Source organism: Argiope bruennichi, chromosome X2, assembly GCF_947563725.1.
Source record: "Argiope bruennichi chromosome X2, qqArgBrue1.1, whole genome shotgun sequence".
Lineage (NCBI taxonomy): Eukaryota > Metazoa > Arthropoda > Arachnida > Araneae > Araneidae > Argiope > Argiope bruennichi.
In genome coordinates, this window is record NC_079163.1 from 126,885,312 (window position 1) to 126,901,561 (window position 16,250).

General features: G+C 30.4%; 1 protein-coding gene across 1 annotated transcript in view; it reads right to left on the minus strand.

Moving 5' to 3' along the window:
• Positions 1-1,518: 1,518 nt before the first annotated feature.
• The window catches only part of LOC129961004 (uncharacterized), a 29,198-nt gene continuing 14,466 nt past the window's right edge, over positions 1,519-16,250 (minus strand). The window contains exons 5-12 of the mRNA XM_056074795.1: positions 15,933-16,126; positions 13,952-14,080; positions 11,027-11,161; positions 8,859-9,177; positions 7,326-7,427; positions 6,121-6,294; positions 3,467-3,517; positions 1,519-3,375 (exon numbers count right to left, since the gene is read on the minus strand). Of these exons, the coding sequence (XP_055930770.1) occupies positions 3,371-3,375; positions 3,467-3,517; positions 6,121-6,294; positions 7,326-7,427; positions 8,859-9,177; positions 11,027-11,161; positions 13,952-14,080; positions 15,933-16,126 (1,109 nt within the window). The 3' untranslated portion in view covers positions 1,519-3,370. The remainder of the gene's footprint in view (positions 3,376-3,466; positions 3,518-6,120; positions 6,295-7,325; positions 7,428-8,858; positions 9,178-11,026; positions 11,162-13,951; positions 14,081-15,932; positions 16,127-16,250) is intronic.

Consider the following 16,250-nt stretch of genomic DNA (forward strand, 5'->3'; position numbering starts at 1 on the left):
AATTAATTTTTAAATACTTTTATTTCACTTGGTTTGTTTTGTCTGTAAAATATTTGCAAATGACACTTCGGGATACCCTGTAGGACATAATAACCGTTCTTCGTCAAATAAGACAAACTGAAAAATCTATAAATGGTGTGCTGCATATTTTTAGCATCCTTGATGGAAAGAGTACGTTCAAGAATACCAGTTATGCACAAGAGGTGATTTCCAATAATCCTGGTATTCCTGGTTCATTGGGAATTGAAGGAAAAGAGAACTTCTCTTTAGCCAGGATATTAGTAGTCTCCTCCTAATATGATATGATAAATAGGCCATGCGATCTTTAGTATGATGTTTAAGAAATTCTAGAATCAAAATTGTAATCATTCCCTACATTCTACATTCTTGTTCATTCGAGACTGTCTGTCAGGAACTGAACATCGCTGTAAAATGGCTCATTTTTAATAGCTTTTAATTCCTCTGTTTTTATGTTTAAGATACCAAAAAATAATTTTCGGTGTCTAATCCAAAGAATGCAAAAAGTAATAGAATAAAATGGTTGTCAACCGAAATGCATGTATTCGAATAAATTTAAATATTATTGCTATCGATGTTGTGACACTTATCATAACAAGATATTATATTTTGTAATCAGTATCGAAGGCCTCCTTTGATGGTAATTAAGAGGTAGCAGTTGATTTCTCTACATTGTCATTCTGGGACCTCTTTCCCCAAAGGAAAGCTTTAAAGTTGAATGGAGGTTGAGATCTCAATTGTAAAGATTCTGAGGAAATATATATCTGATAAAGTTTTTATTGATTTTTTTGCGTTGCAACTATGAAATGAGGACGAAGCAGATGTATTGATTTTTATCAATATTATCACCATCCACTAAGAAACCTCTACATTATTAACTTCCCTAACAATAATATGTCTGTCTTACAAATAACTCGAACGAATCGACGCGTATGCACATCCTTGCTATTATAAAGCAGTGGTGGCATAAATTGCTAACGGAATTGTCTTTTTGGATAAGCCATGCAAATTAAATGGCTAATTCGTCAATCAGTTCTTATCATATCTAGTATAATAATCAGTAAAATTGGTGGCATAATAGGATATACTTAATGCAATGGTCTTAATGCTTTTCTCTATTCCCCTCAAGTTCATTTACAACTTAACTTTTTCTTTATGGATGCTACATAGAATTAACCTGTCTATGTATAAGCTTATTTATATCCTCAACCATTCGGATTTCATTTCCCTTCTTCATCTTATTAACGTTTAGGTTCTTTAACCGTTCAATAAAGAAATGGCTTTCCTTTTTGTTAAGTGATAAGAATATAATCGCTTGAAACTGCCCTAATCTTCAGTATAAGGTATAGTCACTATATGTGTAAATGTGCTTCAATATATTTTGAATTTGTTTTGTGAGATTTATTAACTATAATTAATAATAAAAGTTACGAACAATCGTAAATACGTAGATGCTTTCAAATTCAAAAGAGGAATTTATTGGCTACATAAAAAGCAAAATTTGAGATTAATAAATTTTAATGCATGATTTATAATCATTTTTAAGCAAAATACATGGTAAAAAATAAGGAACTGTTTACAGAGTTTGCAATAAATAGAATATAAGAGCTCAGTTTGAGTGTTATAGCTATAATTATATACACTCTAATATGCTACATTTGTCTACAAATACTAATTATTAAACACATTTGCGCTCTGTAACACAGATGCTTAAAACTCTATTAAGGTGGATTCACATAGTGTTGTTATAAAACTCCTAAAAAAGTTTTCAAAATCTTTGTGAACAGATTAAATACAGAATTAGGGGGAAAAAAGTGCATCATCCGTGGACATTTCAATCTCACTGACAATCACATAAAATATTTTGAACTTTTTTTGATGGGCTTTAAGCTAGAGAATTTTGATTTTTGGAAACTGTTTACAAACATCATTTAATCACTCTGTACTCATCCATAGAATCATTGCCAAAAATAAGTTCACACCTTTGCACAATTCTGAGTTAGGCGCTCTTATTTACAGATTTAATATTTTATTTATTTCATTTAGTGGGTATTTTTACCTAATATAAGTTATAAGTAGGCATGAAATTATATATACAATTTTAAAAAGCAGTGATATTCTAGAAAATAAATTTCACGGACCCTATGGAGCAACCAATTTTTCCAATCTAGATACGGTTTTGCCCTCTTTTGGGTAGGCTGGAGTGATGTGAATTATAAGGAGCAACTTAAAATAAAAGATTCAATATTATTTTATAAATCTATGGGCTATTTAATTCTTATTTTAAATACATAGTTTTATTTATGAAAATTATTCTATTCAATTCACCCAGCAGTACCAAATCTAGTCACATACCAAATGTGACTTTTTTTTTACACATATTACAATTGAAAGTGGTATCAAATTCACAAAAAATGGGGGCTGCTTATAATAATTCACGCGTATAAAATATGCATTACATAATTATTCACTCTAGTTTTAAAACGCATAAGTTATCTGTATGTCCAGTTTTGGAATTAAAAATTTTATTTGACTTGAAAGAGTGGTTCGCAGATCTAATTTTAACATTTGAATTTATTTTATTTTTTGCTTTAAACAATTTGTTTGCATATCGAGTTTTGATCTTATACTTCTTTAATTGAGCAAGTTATTTGACCATACACATAAGTTATTGCTGCATTTGAGCTTAACTTCGTGTCCACGAATACTGCGATAAACTAATATTCCAACAGATGGATTTAAAAATAACACTTTATATAAATGTATAATAATATCTACGTAGTTTTTCTAAAACTCCTAACCATGTTTGCTTGTTTTTAATTAATAGAACGGAAAAATTTCAGCTTAATTCGATAAAATGAGAGTTTTATTTACATCCCGAATATCACTGCTTTTAAAAAGATATATTAATTTCTAATCTGATCTTTGCTTTCATATATGAAATTTCTGTTCGACGCCAATGTCTACTCTTCTATTGTGACCTAGGCGCTATGGAAGACCTGTAGCGTTCAGGGTTGCTAATGTTAAGAATTTCAACTTTTAATTGGGATAGAGAAGTCACAAAAGTTCTACGTAACAATGTATAGTGTATCCTGGATTAATTTACTGTCATCATAAAAGATCAAACAATTGTTGAAAAACAGAAAGTGGTGTACAGTGAACATATATATAGAATGGTTGCATTTTGATCAATTGTGAGACATAATATCGTGCATACTGATTAAATAACTAATGTGCAGGGAGTAAGGGTTTACACGGAATATACGGGAGGATATGATTGGTAACACTTTTAGAGGCATCTTTGCAGTCTTGAACTTGCGTCATCTAGGGCATTGTCAATCATACTTCAAGATTAACCTGGTAAAAAGAAAAGTAATTAGAGAAGGACGTGTTACTGAAGAGGAGAATTGAATCGTCACGAAAATTTTATTCGTCTTTATTTACTTACTTGAGTTTGGTCTGTTGCTTTTTGAACCTAATTGCAGCATATTATCTTGCCCTGAAATGTTATCATTTTGAGTGAGTTGCATTATAATGATGCAATAAAAGTGTATTTTCAAAATAGTTAAGATTGAAAAATTTTTATTCGTTAGGATAAAAATAGTTTTCACTGATTCAAATATGACAGAAATTTGAAAAATTCTGTTACATTGAAACTTGGCTCATTCGAATTATCTCACCTCTTGAATTTCTTGTAAACATTATGTAAAAATATCGCTCAAAATGTAATTTTATATTAAACTGACTTTATTTCTAAATTATAATTTCATTTATTTTTTGATTTCTGAATAACTTTCGTTAGTTAAATATTTTCCCATTTTGTTTCTGTTTTATTTCACGTGGTAAAGAGTTCATTTAAAAACTTCTAAAACTTTCTCACTTTTTAAAAAGCTTTAAATGCTTTCAATGTAAATGTTATTTCGAAATTTAATTACATGGTCAAAGCAACGTATATTGTTTATTGGTTTTAATTACTTATTGATGAAAATACTAATGTTAAAATTAGCATTTCTATTAACATTATAACTATTAACATTTTATACATAAAAATATTTACAGTTAATTATTATTTGTTAAAATTGCTCAATATTAAAATTAAATCTTTACTGCCATTTTCAGCTTAAAATTTTCTATTTTCTGGCTATTCTAATTCAACACTTTGTTTTCCTTCATTCGAATTGTTAGAAAAATCCCTTTTTTTTAAAAAAATGTGTGTCTAACCTGCTTTGAATTAGTGAAGTTAGACTTCTCTACGATGCTCTCAATATTTAGGTTAAATAATAAAATGATCTATGATTTTCATAACACAACTTTCCACGGAAATTCTCTACGTAAAAAATACTCTTAAATAATTAATTGTCATTTCGAAACTGTACTTTACAAACTTCAATGAAACGACATTCCTTTGGACTCTTCATTCATTAATCGTGAAGCAAAACACTTAATATCAAAAAATTATGATAACCTTCTGGTAACAAATAAAAAAGACAGCAAGACAAAAATTCATTTTAAACATACTATGCGAGTTCCAAAATTCTAAGACGATAAGAAATATCAACATCGAAATATATTTCAGAAAAAGAACACTGCTTGTAAAATTGAGCTTTTTATTACTACTAATTCAACTGGCCACGTGTCTGCATGCTATCACCATGATCATCAGTTCAAATCATCGTTGCATAGCATAATGCGTCATCTCCAAATAAACGTGTTTTTAACTTGAAAAATCAATAAGAAACTATAATAAACATAACAAAAATTAATCATTTATTGCCGTTTTTAAAGTATAAATTATGTTATGACAAAATTTTATAATGTAAAATTAAATTGTATGACGAACTATACGAATGGCAATCATTAATAATATCAAAGCACCGTGAAAAATCTCTCCCAAACATTCTAGCATGCTCTCTAGTAAATGTATTTATATATTATTAATCATGGGCCATTGGCAAACAGTAGTTATGAAAGAGCAATAAGCGTACGATTTTTGGTGACTATTCACTCTTATACGATTTATACACAAGTAAGAGAATTTGAATTTTCGAAGCCTTTTTTTAACCGACTTAACCAAAATTTGGCACAGAACTAATCAGAAAATTACCTACCGAATTTCATATATATCAGTCATTGCATTTTTTTCTTATCGTATTTACATGTGAAAATACAGACTGTCAATCCTTTAACGGAGTTTTCTAGAAATTTGAGATAAAGATGTTTAATCCGTGTACTGAATTTTACTCATCAAACTCTTTTTTTTTGGGGGGGGGGGGAGAGCTCATTTAACCGGACAGACAGACTTTCTCTAAACAGATTACGTTCAAAATTGGATAGCAATTTTGAAATGTAAAGGCCATATGGCAAATTTCATCCATCTAACACAAAGCATTTTTGAGTTATCGTATTCACAGACAAACAGACATCATTCAAAAAATTATTGTTTCAGGCTCAAGGGGGGTCTGAAAGGTGGATATTCGTTAAAATCATGGGATGAAATTTTTCGACGATTGATTTTTTTTTTTTTTTTTTTTTGCGTACTTCGTATACGATAAAGGGAAAAGAATAAAGAGACTTGTTAATATGATGGAAAAAGTATTTGCAGCTGAAAATCTTGAGCCTATTTAAACTAATTAGAATACTAATCGACTTTTCTCAACAATCTCTCAAATTCTTAAGTTCTTTAATGTTATCCATTACTAAATGATTCTTTCCTTTAATGATCATTTTGCAACTGAAAATAAGGTAAATTCTTCATAAAAGCAAGCATGGTAAGATTTTAAAACTTTTATGCTAACTACTATATATTCATCTTATATCCTTCATATAAATAACAAAAGCATTCAAGCTCACAATTAAAAATATCTTGTAAATACGCAAAAATATTTAATAACATTTTATTATGGCTGTCTGAATATGAAAAAAAAAAAGTATTTCGAAAATAATCTTTGTAAATATAAATTTTATGACTAGCATTTTGAATTTCTGAAATATGGATAAATTATTCAGAAAATATAATTTCGGTTCTGAATATGGAAATGAGTCTTCCCAAAAATATAATTTTTAATACTTTCTAGAAAATAAAATATTTTTTCTTAAACTCACCTTGAGTAGAGAGTTTGCGATAAACCTCTGACATGGGAACTTTTGAAGCTGGTGAGCCATTTGAGTCAGACAAATGTCGATACAAGCCAGATTCATCAAAAATGGGAGTTTGATTCTCGGAGAGATATCTTTGGTAATCGCGCAAGCTGTCAACCAGAGCTGCTGAAACAACTTCTAAAAAAAAATCGAACGGTTAAAATGTGAATTTTTATTGTGCAAGTTCACAATGTGTTAAGATCAATAACAACAGATCAGGGAAAATGATCTCAAGAAGAATATAAATACAATTCAGATGGATGTAAGTCCTCTTGTTTTCAAAGAAACTTTCGCTTAAATGAAAAAACAAATATTGAAAAAGAAACGGAATGATCCAGTTTTTAGCTTATAATATATTTCATACTTCACGCCCTTATCCTTCTTCTCTGTTCAAAATTTTGAGAATAGCATTACTATATCATTGTTTGGACTAATCATTTTAAGAATATAAAAGTACAGAACTTGTTAAAAACACACTGTTATTAATGAACTGAAAAGTAGAAAATAGTATTTTATCAAAAATATAAGTATCGAAACAAGCATTAAGAGCCGATAGAAATACTCCAGATAAAAACCAATTTTTATTACTCAATAAGATTTTTTTTTTCAGTGAGGATTTAGGAATTTACTTAATTTTTGTCTTCAGTACTATACAATATTATTTTGAGGGCATCACGTTTTTATGATTCGGATTTTACTTCCATATTGTTGATAAAAATATTTTCTACTTCATCCACATCCACATAATCCGGCATTAACAGTATGTTTTTTAAGACAAAATTGTTCGTATTATTTTCTTCTTTTTAGTCTTTATTTATATCCTTTAATTCATAGTCATAAATATCATAGAATTTTCAAATATATTTTTTATATTCCCTATAATATGAAGCCACGGATATAATATCAAAGATTAGCTAAAATTTATCATTTAACTAATGATTATGTTCGAAAAATATTGCATTTTCATTCGCAAACATGCAATAGCATGAAAGTTCATAAAACCAATGCACCAGGAAACGATTCAACAATTCGATGCATGAAACAAGTCAAGTTAAATAAATGATTGTAAAAACATCTTCTCTGAAGTATGAGAAATTTTTAATTTATTACATGTTTTAAATTTAGTTTACAGTTTTCAAAAGTAAATATTAAAACAAAGCATCCCTTACCTAAAACTTTTTCTTTCATCTCAGCTGATATTCTCTTGTTGCCAACTTCATTTTCCAAAAATGTTACCAATCCAGATAGAGTATCTTCAGCAGTTGGATCATCTAAAATAAAAACAATCAATCATATTTCTCTTTAAAAAAATTTTACCTCGCACTTTTTTTTTTTTTTGTAAAATGAAAATTTACAATTTAAATTAAATTTTAGAGCTCTGTATTTTTACGTTTTGTTACTTCCCTATTTAGAGAATTTTTTCCACAGTGAAAAGGCACTAATGCCAATCCTGCATCGAGGAAATTCCCCCAACTTCCAACTCAGGAAAAAAGCACTGATTTTTTTCATTTACTTCAACTATTTAATTACAGAAATAAGTAAATCTTCAATGATATTATATTTACGTTATCTTCAAAACATCTCGTGGAATTTTTTTTTAATTAACTGCATGTTCAATATTATTCTTAGAAAGAAGAAAGTAAGAAGCTAAGTAAGAAGTATATGTAAAGAAGCTATCTTGTTCACTAATTAGAAAGCTAAAAGTAATCTCTACTTAATTACAAATTCAGAGAAAGATCTCTAAAATGCAATAAATTTCTATGCAGTAAAATACAGGTACAAAGCCTTTTTTTGATTACAAAATTTTATTATGGAATGAATTTAATAAAGACAGTTACTCTTTTAGTATTGTATAAAAATACTCTTTTAGTATCGTTAGTCCTGTACTAAAAAGTAGAATTTCACTACTTTTTAGTCATTAATTTAAAATTTTTAATTATAAACTTTATGGAATCGTAAATCAAATTTTTTTTAAGTTCACTAGCAGGCAGCGCTACTGATATGGAATAAAAATTTTATTATATTAGTCATTCAATTAATAATCAAGTTTTGAAAATATTAAAATAGATCATTGGTATCAAGAATACACAAATATTACTCTTTCCATCTTCGAAAATTTAAAAAAAGGAAAGAAAGAGAACTTTAATGAACTGTGTTATTCAAGGACGGTAAAAAAAGTCACTTTTCTTAATAGTTACCCCATTCTAATATTTCTTAATCAGGGAAATTCTTTGTGTATGTTCTGTATTAATCTTAAAAAGATGAATTAATACCGATTCGATTTGCATTTTAGAATGATTTATGATATGATTTCTTCGTTGTTCGCAAATTTATTAGTGGACATTGACAAATGGTCGAAACTTCAGTATCAGAAATCTCTAACGTTTCAGGGACGGTGTTTCTTATTGTAATCATCTTTTTTTAACAGCTTTACTCTTAATCAATCAGTAATCTTTTGATGAAATATTTAGAAACGGATTTTTAGTATTTTCTAAAGGCAACAGATGGCAGCTCCAGTTCCTAACTTTTTCATGAATATTTATATATCCCTTAATGTTGTTTCCTGAAAGGAAGATAACATTGCTAGTGCATGGGTTGGTGAAATAACGTTGATAAATGGTTTTCAAGTGACCAGCATCAAATAAACTAACTAAAAAGAATTTAGAACACCTGCTTTCATGAAACATTAATAAAATTTTTACCTCTCAAAATGCTTTGCGTGAACATATCCTTGGCAAGTTTATAGATGACTTCCAATGTGAAAGTGTTGGAATTTCTGGTCGGCATCCTTTTGTACTCTACATCTTTGGGCAAATCTTGGTTAGCATCCTTTTTGGGTTCCTGCACTGTTGAAGCATCAGTCTTTGGTCTTTGGGTGGATCCTATGGGACCTTTGGGTTCAGCAGTCGAAGCAATGACACCTTGGTGAGGATGTTCAGTTGTCGACACTGGGGATGGTTCAGCAGCTTCACGTTTGTCTGTATCCATTTCGGAAAGATAATGCTCACGGCTCGGAAGTCGCTGCAAATGAAAGGAAAGAAATAAAAATTTGACATTTATCTGCATCCATCCCATAAAGATTATACTAACGGCTTGGGAGTACCTGAAAATGAAGAAGGTAAAGCCAGTCTTTTTATTTCGTTAAATTGAATTTTATTTCCGTATAGAACAAGCTGAGTTTCTCTCCTACCCCCTTTTATCATATATTAACATAATACTGCGAGTTTTGTGCAAAGCAATGCACAGAAAAAAATTGTGTACGAATTTTGTACTCGAAACTGAAGTCTAATTCACATTTCCAAAATCATCTTCAATGTGTTTTTCGTTGACTTGAACTGTTCTGATACAAATTTGCTCGAATCATCACAATTTTCCTAAAAATTCAAACAACTTTTTTTAATCTTGGGAGTTCGAACAAAGCTAAGATTTGCAAATTCCGTAAAATCTTGCAAGTATTTTAGATAGTACTTTTCCTCTCCAATTCATGAAAGGCAATTGTATAACACACAAACCATATTGGAAATCTGTGCAGTATCAGCTATACCAAATGCTCAAAATCAAATTTTTTAAACTTATCTCTTAATTAATATTATTTAAATTATTTGTATGAACATGACTTTCTCTTTTTTCAAGTTTAAAAAAAGAACTTTATTATAAAAATTAAAAATCGTCTTATTCAAGACGGTTTCTCTCTGAAACTACAACAATTTTCTATCTTTCGAATAACAAGCGAATTATACGAAGAAAAAAGTTTGTTTTCTTAGATGCAATCTAGTGATCAGCCTAGTTTATAATATATGCATAGGAATAGTGTCTATCTACAGAAAGAAGATGAATGCAACTGAAAATTAATATCTGAATTAGGCGAAACAAATATTTATCTGAAGGAGCAAAATCTAGAAAATACGACGAGTGAGGCAATTCATCCAGAGATGTGATTCTAAAATTTCTTTCACTGAAATGGCAATATGGGGCGAGCATTGCTCTCTTGGAAAAATAACCTTGTCGTGTCTTTTGCTATATTCTGGACGTTTCTCGTTCAATGTTTCGTTCTATTTGATAAACAGCTGCTTATATCATCTGTGAATTGCTCTAACATAACTTCAAGTAAATGCTGTTTCAAAACTGTACACAAAACTCTCAGTGTTTTCTAATCTAAAAAAAGTTATTAAAGATTTTAGCCAAAGGTCGCAAGCTAATATTTAAAGGTTGCTGAGAAATCTTTCATATATAACTTTACCCCTTCATATTCAGGTAGGCAGTACTATCTACTAAAAAGTACTATTTTTGTAGCGCCGTCTATTAAAAATTGGCAAAGTCATATCTATACATTCATTAATATAAATTAATAAATAATAGAAAACATTAAGCACTCTTTTATTTGTGTACTTAAAAATAAAAGTTTGTTTCTTGACAAAAATATGGATGCTGAAACACAATCATTAAAGCCTGAGGATAGAAATACTGTCAGAAAATTGTAAATGTAACTCATTTATAAAATACGCTAATTTATAAGAATTTTTTAAAAATTTCTTTTCTATGATATATTTTGTGCTTCTATTTCTTTATTCTCATATGACATCTAATATCATTGTAATTTTTTGGCGTATCTATTTTTGAAAGATTTCTTTTTTTAGAGCATTAGAGCATTAAAATAAGCAAAATTTTAGAGCATTCTTATATCAATATATGTGATAATATTCCTAATAAAGTTTTACTTTAAAAAAAATTTTTTTTTACTTGTCATGTTAAATAAAAAGAAGAGAAAAATATTATATATATATATATATATATATATATATATATATATATATATATATATATATATATATATATATATATATATATATATATATAGGCATACTTATACCTGGTACATTTGTAGTTTCGGATAGGCTTTATTCTTAGACTGTTCCAGTTTCTTTTGGTGCTCATACTGATCTCTCAAATACATCAAGATCTGTTTGACATCTTGTAAATAGTTTATTGCATCCGTTCGACCCATCTATAAAAAAACACCAGACGTAATTTAAGAAAAATTGTTCGCATTTATTTCTTTTACGCAGTGCAACTGCGAATTTTGAAAATAATCATGTTTCAAGAAAATTAGTTTCCCATTTCTTACAAATCACAATTTATAATTAATAAAAATTATCTTTCCTTCTGTCTGTAACTTATTAAAATCTAAAGTCTTAAATTTCTAGCCCAGAGTAACAAGCTTGAGTAAAATAGGACCATATGTCAGGAAGCGCAACTCAAATGTGCTAAAGAATGCACTTACAAACAGAAATGGAAAACAAATATTCGATGAAAATTCTTTATTTTGTTATGCTTTACATTTAAACAGACTTGCACACAACAAGTTTCGCAGTGACTCAAAGTTCTTATAATTATCCATTACGCCTGTCTGACAATGTTGATATATAGACTAGCTAACCTTTTGGAGAATATCCTATTTTTATTTAGATTTTCACCGGTGAAGGAGTTTCTTCAGACCATTGCTAATAATAAAATCAACAAATGTCTCGTAAAACATGCCTTAAAGATTCACACATGAAAGGACACTCAAACTTAATAACTCGTGTAGTTGTGAGGGTCATAAAACGACTCCATCACACCCAATGCATCGATTCCCAAGCATTTTATTTAAATGGACGTACGCAGCATTCCCGAAAGGGTCCAACCCAGAAGTGCTAGTGTACCAGAAGAGCACTGCACGGCGAACAGACACAGGAACATTCTTAAGTATTTTTTACAACCATCTAGTATAAAAATAATATATGTGTGGACATTAAATGAAAATAAAGCGAATAGTCTAATTTAAAAATCCTGGAAAATACCTTATATGCATTTATGACTAGCTATTGCTATGATATGTGGCATACCAAGTTGATGTGACACTTTCCCATATGACTCTAATTGGTATTGTATTTTCTACGTCACCTCATAGTTTCTGAGTAGAATTTCGAATCACCTAATAAGTAATTTATGAAAATTATTTACTTTGAGATATTTTAATCTTTAACAAACGTGCACACGCCCAACTTTACAAAGGTTATTCAAAGTTCTTACCCTTCACCATTATGCCTGTTTCGCAAGGACAAGCCACTATTTTGAGAATAATGGGCATTTTTTTACAGTTACAACAATAATGATTCTTCACACTGCTGTTTGTTCCAAAATGAGGCAAAGGTCTTGTAGAACACACCGTCAAGGGTCCCACATGTGAAGAATCACAGACAATGTAGTTTGACATAACATTTGTAGACAATGTAATTTGACATAACATTTGTAGACAATGCAATCACAGGCATAACAAGACCCCATTACCACAAATCCATCGAATCCCAAGCATTTCGTTCAAACAATCACGCACAGCGTTCACAAAATAATCTGACCTGGAATCTCTTGTATATTAGAACCGCATTTCATGGCGAACAGATTCAGGAAAAATGTTGAGTACTTTTTGCCATCCAACCTCTAGAAAAATAATAAGTGTCAAACTATCCATTCAAGATAAGCCGAACATCCTGATTACATGATCATCAGCATTGCCCTATATGTATTTAAAGCTAGCTAATGTTATGATTTGTTGCGTATCTAGTTGGTGTGACACTTTCCCTCTGATTTTCAGTTGGTTTTCTGTTTCCCACGTCCCTTCATAGTTTCTATGTTGAATTTCGAATTACCTGTATATAATGGATGCGACTTTTTTAATTTGAGATACTCTACACTTGAATAGACGTGTAAAAATCCAATTTCACAGTGACTACTGAATGTTCTTACTGTTCAGCAATAAGTCAGTAATGTATGACCACGTCATCCAGTCAAGACAAAAATAATGGTCCGAATAAAAAAATCAACAACAATACCTTATATATAATTACGGCCAGCTATTATTAGTTTTCCTGCATATCTAGTTGATGTGGCACCTTCCCATGTGTCTTTGGGTTGGCTTTGTGATATTACGTCACCTCATAGCTTCTACATAAAATTTTGAATCACCCTGTATGTAACGGATAAAAATTCTTTATTCTGAGATAATATAAACTTGAATAGATGTGCACATATCCAGTATCGCTGCGGCTATATAGTTCTACGTTATGTGGTCCTAACTATTCACCATTATACCCGTTTCACAGAGTTGTCTAAGGATTATCCAATCTTTTGTAAAAATATCTTTTACATCTTTACTTACATTTGAAGCAGTGATGAAAACTCTTGAGACAAGTTTTGGTTACAAACTAGGTGAAAGTCGCGTAGAACATGACGTTGAGGGTCAGGTTCCACATAAGAAGAAATATAGACCTGATAAATAGTTGTATTGTGTTGCCCATTACACGAATCCACCATACTCAATCTATCCATTCCTAAGCCTTCTGTTTTAACAGTCACGTGAAGCATTTACAAAATTAGCTGACCTGGAAGCACATGCTTACTGGGAACACACAGAAAGCAGGAACAGGAATAATGTTGAGCAATTTTTGCTATCTACTCTCCAGAAAAATTATAAATGCCAACTGTCCAGTCAAGATAAGGCAGATAGCCGACTATAATATCAATGACAATAATCTATATGCATTTACGGCTAGCAATTGGACTGATTTTTTGCATATCTAGTAGCTGTGACAGTCTTGAGCGTCTTTAAGATGATTTTTTTTGTTTCCTACCTTCCTTCATAGTTTCTACGTTGAATTTCGAATCACCGTATATGTAATTACTCTCAAGTCACAGCAGACGCCTGTCTTTTGCCTTGCCACGGCTCTTTTCCCTATAATAGAAGGGAAGCTCTTACCATTCCTTCTCTGACAAGTTCTTCTACTGCAACAGCTACGCCTTCTTCATCTCCCGTATTGAATACATAAGCAGCTAGGTCATGAGGAGAATACTGGATGCCAGCATATTTTCCATATCCATTATTATCCTAAAAGAATGCAAAAACTAATTGTAATTATTTTTTAAAAAATTATCAGATTTATTTTTTATCCTGTATGCTATCTATTTTTTGCCAATTTGTGATGTAAGTATCATATTTTGATATCTTTCCCCATACTTTTAAATATTTTATACATTTAATCGGGTTTATTTATCTTCGATACCTTTCAATATTCTACTTAATGGAAAGGATAATTGAGTATATAAGAAGTGGCCCGACTCAGTATGCAAGTACTCTCTTACTTTGGAGACATAACAATTGTGGTGTTGTCTGATTAACGGGCCTATCGCCGATACGAAACGTACTTTATTCGAAAGGGGCTTGTTCATGGGCCGGTGGTGGCTATTTTGTGCACACCATAGTGCTCATATTGCTATCTGTAGCAGCCCGATTATTCCAAAAGATACTAGGGCGAGAATTAAGTTAAAGTTTCATTCCTTTTAATATACTAAACAGATCATTACATTTATTTCAGTAAAAAGAAAATTAGAGGTGTCACAAATATATATGCTGAAATGGCAAAAGAAATCTGGCCCCTTGAAATGTTCAGCATGAGATTTCTACCCATTTCTGAGATGCAGTTCGAAGTAGGCGAGATTGGAATAAAGATTAGTCAAATGAACACAATATGCAAACAAAATACAAACTATACAAACGAGTTATAAAAATTTGTAAATGTATGTTGATTGAAGTTTTGAAACCTCACAAAGTATCTTCCTATTTAGATGAAACAAACTATTTTTCAATGGATTTCTAGTTCAACTAGCAAGCCACACCACAGTCTTTTACTCAATTTATTTAACAATATTTTCCCTACAAAACAAAGTTGAAACTAGGACTGAAATTAAAAAGAGCTCTGATACGATATAATATATGCAGTTTCTAGCCTTGATCAATGATAAAATGTACTGACTTAGGACGAGAAAAATGAGAAGGCTGAAAGGACTCGTGCAGGTCTGCAAAACATAAATATATAAAAATAATTTTACAGATTTATGATTGATATTATGATATATGTTATGATATAATTATGATATAATTCCACACAATACTAATTTTAATATATTATATCTTTTCCGAATACGAAATTGCAGAATGCGTTATCTTAATTTTTTCTGTTAAATTTGAGCAATGCTAGAATTTCATATATAAACGGTATTCGGTAGAATATCGCAATAAAGGGTAACATTTTTAAAGGAACTGGAACCGAACGAATTGCAAAAAGCAATTGGAGAAGAAAAATTTTCAAGTATCGAAGAAAGAGATGTTGAAAAAATGAACAGAAAATGGCAAGTAAAGATTTGGATGATCTTGTAACATCTATCTATAGTGTAAGCAGTGTTAGTGAAGAAGATAAATAGCTTTGCATTAACAAAAAATTAAATGAAATGTTAAGGAAAATACCGGAATTGTTTGATTTTGCATCAGAGATTGACCAAAATGGCGAAAAAGACAGCATTTGATGCGAACCACTGAAAATTTTCGTGATACTAACAGTATAACTTTTAAAGAATAGTATTAGTCACTGTCCAAGCAAAACTCGCCATATTTTCTTTCTTTCTTTATTATTATTGCATCTACTATTTAAATAGTAATACAAAAAATTTTCTACTAACAATTGTTTCATTTTTTTTAATTTTAATTACAACAACATTTATGCGCATTTACACTATGTATTCATATTTATGTTGAACTATATTCAAACAAATTTTTTCTATTTTAAAATTAATTTTGTTGAACGCGATTTTGAAGTGCCCACTGTGTGTTTTTGGCATACCCTTCACTTTCGGCAAAAATTTACTCTAGATGCTCAAAAGAGCGCTACAATCATCAAACGTACAAGTTGTGGTGGTGGTGGATTCTCGCTCCAATATTTGCTCTTTTTGGCTTCAGTAATTCCTCTGTGTCGGAAAATGCCGCTCCTGCTGTTTTGCTGGACCGCATCAGTGCTTGGTAGAGGTGTAGGAAGGGGTTCCTCTTGCTGACCATCGGTATTTTCTGGGGGATTTGTATCTGTATTATTACTGGGTTTATCTGAAACAGTTAGAATCATAGATCAGTTAAACAAAAATACTTCATATGTATAAATCGCTTGTAAAAACGACGATACAAGAACATGCATTTACTTCTTAAAACACAGAAGATGAGTCGAACAAAT